The sequence below is a fragment of the Emiliania huxleyi genome, assembly GCF_000372725.1.
Source record: "Emiliania huxleyi CCMP1516 chromosome Unknown EMIHUscaffold_12, whole genome shotgun sequence".
Classification (NCBI taxonomy): Eukaryota; Haptophyta; order Isochrysidales; family Noelaerhabdaceae; genus Emiliania; species Emiliania huxleyi.
Genome location: NW_005201392.1, coordinates 133,843 through 140,946, shown reverse-complemented (window position 1 = coordinate 140,946; position 7,104 = coordinate 133,843). Strand labels below are relative to the sequence as shown.

General features: G+C 67.0%; 1 protein-coding gene across 1 annotated transcript in view; it reads right to left on the bottom strand.

Moving 5' to 3' along the window:
• Positions 1-1,603: 1,603 nt before the first annotated feature.
• EMIHUDRAFT_200377 (hypothetical protein) overlaps positions 1,604-7,104 on the bottom strand; it is a gene marked incomplete at both ends in the record, with an annotated part of 8,437 nt that continues 2,936 nt past the window's right edge. The window contains 13 exons of the mRNA XM_005790376.1: positions 1,604-1,744; positions 1,851-1,934; positions 2,029-2,358; positions 2,576-2,804; positions 3,090-3,205; positions 3,288-3,599; positions 3,676-3,891; positions 3,959-4,297; positions 4,363-4,467; positions 4,770-4,841; positions 5,263-5,481; positions 5,563-5,682; positions 6,238-6,391. Of these exons, the coding sequence (XP_005790433.1) occupies positions 1,604-1,744; positions 1,851-1,934; positions 2,029-2,358; positions 2,576-2,804; positions 3,090-3,205; positions 3,288-3,599; positions 3,676-3,891; positions 3,959-4,297; positions 4,363-4,467; positions 4,770-4,841; positions 5,263-5,481; positions 5,563-5,682; positions 6,238-6,391 (2,437 nt within the window). The remainder of the gene's footprint in view (positions 1,745-1,850; positions 1,935-2,028; positions 2,359-2,575; positions 2,805-3,089; positions 3,206-3,287; positions 3,600-3,675; positions 3,892-3,958; positions 4,298-4,362; positions 4,468-4,769; positions 4,842-5,262; positions 5,482-5,562; positions 5,683-6,237; positions 6,392-7,104) is intronic.

Here is a 7,104-nt window from a genome sequence, read left to right as displayed (position 1 = left end):
GTCGGAGAGGTTGGTCGCGTTCGAGTAGCTGCCCGCAACGCAAGGCAGCGGCGCCGACGCGCCCTCGGCGCAGTAGCTGCCCGCCTCGCAAGCGCGACAGGATGTCGCGCCCGTGTCGTTCTGGTAGGTCCCGCCCGCGCACTTGTCGCATGCCTCCATCCGCTCGGCCGGCGCGATCGTGCCCGCCGCGCACTGCGTCGGACGCGCGGCGCCGCCGCCGCACGACGAGCCCGCCGGACAGTCGAAGCAGTCGGGCAAGCCGTCGTCGTCAGTGGCATTGGCGTATGTACCCGGCTCGCACGTCGCGGGCAGCTCGAGGGACGCGCCGACCGGGCAGAAGCTGCCAAGCCCGCACGCGACGCAGCCGGCAGCACCAGTGGCGTTCTGGTAGGATCCCGCCTTGCACGGCTCGCACTCGGCGTTGTTCGAGCCGGAAGCGAAGGTGCCGGAGCGGCACGCCACAGGAGCCACGCTGCCGGTGGTGCAGAAGTGGCCCTCTGGGCAGTCCTCGCAGCCGCCCGCCGAGTCGAGGTTCAACTTGTCCGAGTAGGTACCCGCGCCGCAAGGCAGCGGCGCCGCCGCGCCCTTGGCGCAGTAGCTGCCCTGCTCGCAGTCGCGGCAGGACGTCGCGCCCGTGTCGTTCTGGTAGCTCCCGCCAGCGCACGGCTCGCACTCGGAGAGGCCGCCCGTGGCGGCGTAGCTGCCCTTGGCGCACGCCGTCTGCTGCGTCGAGCCCGTGGTGGCGAAGTGGCCCGGCGAGGCGTCGGTGCAATCGCTCGCGTCGGTGAGGTTGGTGGCGTTCGAGTACGATCCAGCGGGGCAGGGAAGGGGCACGCTCGTCCCCTTTGGGCAGTGATGACCCGCATCGCAGGGCAGCGCCTCATAGGTTGCCTCTGCGGGGCATTGGGAGCCTGCGGGACAGCGGCCGGCGCAGCTGCTGCTCGACTGGTACTTTGGGTCGGCCGAGCCGAGGAGGCCGGCGGCGCAGGCAAAAGGGAAGTCCTCGTCGACGGGCAACAGCGGTAGCTGGTAGATGCTCGCTCCGAGGAGGGAGGAGTCGTCCACCCAGTTGCACGGCTGTACGTTGGTCGGCTTCTGGCAGTACCACGGGCCGACGTTGTTCTGAACGACGAGGTTGAGCGCGCAGTCTTCGCGGTGCTCGAGGCAAGCCTTTGCCTTATCCCGCTCCCCGACGAGGCTCGGATCGTAAGGGCACGCCTCCCGGTACACCTCGCAGCGCGCGTTCGGCAGCCAGCGACCGGCTGGGGCGGGGAGGGTGTAGGAGACCTCGCCAGCGAGTAGGAAGATTGAGCTCCCCGCCGGTGCAGTGCAGCCGCTGATGAGGGTGCCGTCGCTAAGGGAGGTGCGCCCTCCCGCCGAGTAGAGGCCGCCGCCAGACTCTGAGGCGATGCAGTTGGAGATGGTTGAGCGGGCCAGGCTGGCTCGTGAGCCTGAGTTCACGTACACTGCGCCGCCTCGCGTGGCAGTGCAGCCGGAGATGTTGGAGTCGGTCACGTGAGTGTTGCTGTCATCCGCGTAGACGACGCCGCCGAACTGCGGTTGCGAGGAGAGATAGCGGGGTGAGGCAGCCCGTGGCCCCTCTCTATCTCTCGCCCCGCTGCCGTACGCCGCTGCAAGCGGCTAGCTCTACGCGGCGCACTCGAGCAGAGCAGCCCGACACGGTCGAGCCGATTATCGAGACCGCACCGCTGCCATCCGCGTAGATGACGCCGCCCCCGCCGTACTGCGGTTGCGAGGAGAGATAGCGGGGTGAGGCAGCCCGTGGCCCCTCTCTATCTCTCGCCCCGCTGCCGTACGCCGCTGCAAGCGGCTAGCTCTACGCGGCGCACTCGAGCAGAGCAGCCCGACACGGTCGAGCCGATTATCGAGACCGCGCCGCTGCCCTCCGCGTAGACGACGCCGCCCCCGCCGTCCTGCGGTTGCGAGGAGAGAGCGGGGTGACCCTCTGATCTCTCAGCCCGCTGCCGTGCGGCGCTGCTGGAGTGCGGCTAGCTCTACGCGGCGCACCCCGTACTCGCCAGCCGAGCAATCTCTGACCGTCGAGTCGATGATCTCGACGTCGCCTGCGCCGTAAGCGTGCACAACGCCGCCGCCGCCGTCCATCCTCCCGTCCACCCTCCCGTTGACGAGGGTCAGCCCCCGCAGGGTGAGGCTGCAGCCGCCCGAGAGGTAAAAGAGCCCGGTCTGTCCCCGGCCGTCGAGCGTCGCGCCCTCGCCGCTGCTCGCGACGGTCACATTGATGTTGGAGACGCAGCTGATGCTATGTTGATGTATCTCGCTGCCCAGCTCGAAGTGCGCACCCGGCGGCAGATAGATTGAGGTGCTGGCAGCAACCCCCTCGATCAGGGAGCGGAGCTCGTTCTCGGTTTCCGCGACGACATCGAAGCCGGGGGAGACCGGCGGGGGCGGAGGAGGCGGGGGCGATGATGGCGGTGAAGCCGGTGAAGGCGGCCGGGTCGCCCAGCAGATCTGACGGCAGAGGGAGGTGGGCATCAGAGAGGAGAAAGAAGGGGAGCGAGAGGGACCAGGGGCGCGCCTTCCAGCCCGGCCCGACTATGTAGCCATTCGAGAACCACTCGATGACGCCGTCCACCGCCACCGCGCCACTCGGCCCCGAGGTGCCGCAGTACTTAACGCCGTTGACGGTGAGATAGTCACAACCGCAGCTGCCGCATTGACGGCAGAGAATCTCTGCGCAGAGGGTTCCATCCACATCAAAGCCGATCACCTCCAGCTCGACCGGCGGCACGCCGCTGATGGTACACGCCTCGTTGATGCCGTAGCTGTTCGGGTAGTTTGGCGATGTGGCGCACGAGCCGCCGTCGGTGAGCGAGCACGGGCCGGTGATGAAGTAGCCGCCAGGGAGGAGCGGCGGCGGCGGGATGGGAGGCGGCGAAGACGGCGAAGGCGGCGGTGAAGGTGGTGAAGGTGGTAACGATGGCGGTGGAGTTGGTGCCATTTGAGGCGGGTGCGGCAGGTGCGGCGAGCAATCAATGCCACCAAAGTAATTAATGCAATCTTCAGCGTTCGGTGGTCCGCCATAATCCCAAAGAACGTAGGGATAGCACCCATAAGGTGTCTTGCACGCGACGCATTCGCCACATGCATTCTGCAGTGACGGCGCTGCTGTGGTCTCGAGGTCGGAGGTCTCTTGTGGGATCGGTATTGAGTTCACCATGTATGCCTACAGGTGAATATGCCATCGTCAGGGTGTGAATACGGTGTGTGAGTGTCAGAGCATCGCGTGAATCAGGGGCTGCGAGTACAAACATCCGCAACGTGTCTATGCTTCTACGCGCGTATGCCTCGTCATCGAGTTCGGCCGGCGTGAATGACTTTGCGAACGTTGCGGGAGGCGATGTCGGCCACGGGGATTCGTACCGCTGCGAGGAGAGAAGCGCGGAGGTGGCAGAGTACGAGGAGAGCGCAAACGCGGTTCCGAGGCAGAGCAGCGCGAGGATGCCAAAGAGGCGGAGCAAGTAGGACGGGCAGAACTTGGGCCAAGAGAACCAGCCGGAGGCAGAGACGGAGCCCTCCGGCGTGGTAATCGTGGTCGTCTCGACGTTGGCCGTCGCGCCCTGAACAGGAGGGCGCGAGACTGGCGGTTGAGCGGCGAGCGGGGGAGGAGGCCGCATGTATGCAGGCGGCGAGCACCGAGTCTGTGGTCGACGGCGTGGAGCCGCCGGTCGCCTTGCCGTTGCCACCGAGGATGCCCTCGTTGCCGTCCGTTCCGAGCAGGCATCCGAACCCGTTGCTGCCGCCGACCGGGGTGCTCTTGGTGCGGACGATCGGGGCGGACGCGCCCTTGCGCCCGTTCTTGCGGCGCGTCTTGCGGCGCGGGTTCGACGGGGTGGTCCAGTCGGCGATGCCCTGCGCGCGCGCAAACGGTGGGTGCGTCATAGTTGGGGCTCCGCGTGTGCAAGCGTGCGAGGCGCACCGAAGGGGCGGGCTCCTCCGCTGGAAACTCCTTGATCGACGGCAGCGGCGCGCCGCCGGCGGTGACCGGCTTGAAAGCCGGCGCGTCTTCGGTGACCGGCTTGAGAGCCGGCGCTTCTTTGGTGCCGTTGGGGGACGTCGGCGGGTCAAGCTTGGACCAGAAAACGGCGCTCGGCGCGTGGGCGGAGGACATGGCCTTGGCCTTGTCCGAGTCGACCTTGTCCGCGGCGGGGTCCTTTTCCGCGGCCGGGTCCTTCTTGAGGGTGCTCTCGTCGAGGGAGGCCTCCGCGCCAGACTTGGCCTCGGGGACGCCCTTCACGACGTCATTCTTGTCGCACGCCTTGAGGGGGAATGGGGAGCGTGCTGGAAGGAGAGTGGAGATCTGCGACACGCGCACACACGCACCGCCTTGGCTCCGAGGGGCGGCGCGGAGAAGACGTCGGCCGGCATGATGCCGACCTTCCCTGCCGTCTTGTTCTCTGCCATGATGTTGATCGAGTTCACTCGTACCTATGAAGGGGGCGGTGGATTGGGTGGGGAGGTGCAGTGCCGGCGGTGGGGAGGGTGGGAGGTGGGTTGAAGCCGCATGACGGCGCGGCGGCGGCGGTGGCGGCGGCGGTGTGGCGGGCGCCGGCGGCGAGGGCGGTGCCGTGGCGAGGGCGTGGAGACGAGGCCGGCAGCAACGGGCGGCGGCGACGGCGGGGGACGGGGCGGCTGGAGAGTGAGGTGCGATGCAGCCGCGCACGGCATAGGCTGGCCGATGGCAGCGAGGAAGGCAGGCAGGGCGGATGGGGGCGAGCCTCGTTGGCGACGCCGGCGGCGCAGTCCTTCTTCTCCGCCTTGGTCGGCGCCTTGTTCTTCTCGTTCTTGGCCTCGTGCTGCGCCTGAGGCGCGCGGGCTTCGGTCATGAGCGAGGATGGCGGGCGCGTGTGAGGCGCGGCGGTGAGAGCGGCGGCGAGAGCGGCGGCGGCGAGGGCGGCGGCGGCGGCGTAAAGGCGGGGTCGGGAGGTGGCCAACCGAGCGGACAAGCGCCATGCAATCCACGGCAGGCTCGGCGACGGCGGACTTGGTGGCGGACTCCTCGGCGGCGGCGGACTTGGTGGCGGAGGACTCCTCGGCGACGGCGGACTTGGTGGCGGACTCCTCGGCGGCGGACTTGGTGGCGGCCTCCTCGGCGGCGGCGGACTTGGTGGCGGAGGACTCCTCGGCGGCAGCAGACTTGTTGTCGGACTCCTCGGTGGCGGCGGACTTGGTGGCGGAGGACTCCTCGGCTGCGGCAGACTTGGTGGCGGACTCCTCGGCGACCACGGCCTCAGTGGCGGACTCCTCGGCGGCGGCCTCCTCGGTGGCTGCCTCCTCGGACTCCTCCTCGGTGGCGGACTTGGCGGCGGCCTCCTCGGTGGTCGCCTTCTTGGTGGCCGCCTCCTCGGCGGTCGCCTCCTCGGTGGCCGACTCGGCGTCCTCCTCGGCGGCGGCGGACTTGGCGGCGAGCTCCTCGGCGGCGGCGGACTTGATGCCGCACGCCTGGGTGAGGGGAGAACACGCAAGTGTGCGGAGACAGGGAGACCGTAGAGATGATGACAATCCTGGCGTGCGCACACTCACCTCGGCTCCGAGGTGCGACGGCGGCGACGACAAGTAGATCTCGTCCACATCGCCGTCGGGCTTGGCCGTGTCCACTGCGGGCTTGGGCGCGGCCTTGACGTCGTCCTTGACGCCGCACGCCTGTGGGCGAGAGCGGACGCAGCTGTTCGGAGACGGGGAGATTGCACATAAAGTGCTCTTGGCGTGCGCACACTCACCTCGGCTCCGAGGAGCGAAGGCGACAGCGACGTGATGCCGACAGGAGCCGTCGGCGCAGACTCGGACGGGACGTCATTGCCGTTGCCGATGACGTCATTGAGCGACGCGGGCTCGCTCTCGCCGTCGTGCTTGCCTCCGGCAGAGTCGATGACGGACAAGGGCGGTGACGGAAGTGGCGGGCACGAGGTTTTGTCGACGGTGAACGTGAGGCGCCGCGAGGTCTCGGCGCCGGCGAACGATGCGCCTACCGACGCCGCAAACACGACGCCGACGTACTCGAGCGAAGCGGGCTCGCCCTCGGACGGGATGACGTCCTCGAGCGAAGCGGGCTCGCCCGACGGGATGACGGACGGGATGACGTCCTCGAGCGAAGCGGGCTTGCCCTCGGACGGGATGCCGGCGGCCTCGCCTCCGGCAGCGTTGACGGTCGTGTTGCCCGCCAGCGACGCCTGTGTCAGCCAGAAGGCCAGAGGATACGTCTTGCAGGTGGGAGCGCATTGTCACGTGCGCGCAAGCACAAGCCTGCTTGTCAGCAAGCGGCGGCGGCGGAGGAGAGAGCTTGAGCACGAGCTTGTCACCGGCGGCCGGCACCAGCTCGCGTTTGAGCTTGTCGAGCATGTTGATCGAGTTCCTGCAGCGCGCGGGGGTATGCACGCCAAAGAGAGTCAATAGATGCAGCTCATGGAGAAGGCTGTGTGACGGGTTCATGTGAAGGCTGTGTGAAGGACAACGTGTGGAAGTAAAGTGCTACTGGTTGGAGTTAGTGGAGACTGTGCAGAGCACCACTATTATTACTGGTCACTGGAGACTGTGCAGAGCACTCCTATTATGACTGGGGACTGGAGACAGTGCAGAGCCACTAGACTGTGCAGAGCACCATTATTATTACTGATTACTGGAGACTGTGCAGAGCACTCCTATTATGACTGAGGACTGGAGCCTGTGCAGAGCACTCGTGTATGACTGGTTACTGGAGACTGCAGAGCACTACTATTATTACTGGGGACTGGAGACTTGTGCGGAACACTCGGCGAACGGAGAGGTCAGCACCTACGGGATCATGACCATGTGAAAGAGGGTCAAAAACTGCTATGGAGATGTCCAGGGGGTATATGGGGTATATGGGCGTATATGGGCGTATATGGGGGTATATGGGGAGGAAGGAGAATATCTCGAGGAATCTCCGAGAATTGGATCAATCGTCGCAATCTCCACCCCGCCGCCCCCCCTCCTCCCCCCCCACCCCCTCCCCCCCACCCCCCCCACGCCCTCCCCTCCCCTTCGAGCCTCGCCTACACAGACAAAAAGAAATCGACCGCGCGACCCGTGGTGGTTTGCTAATGA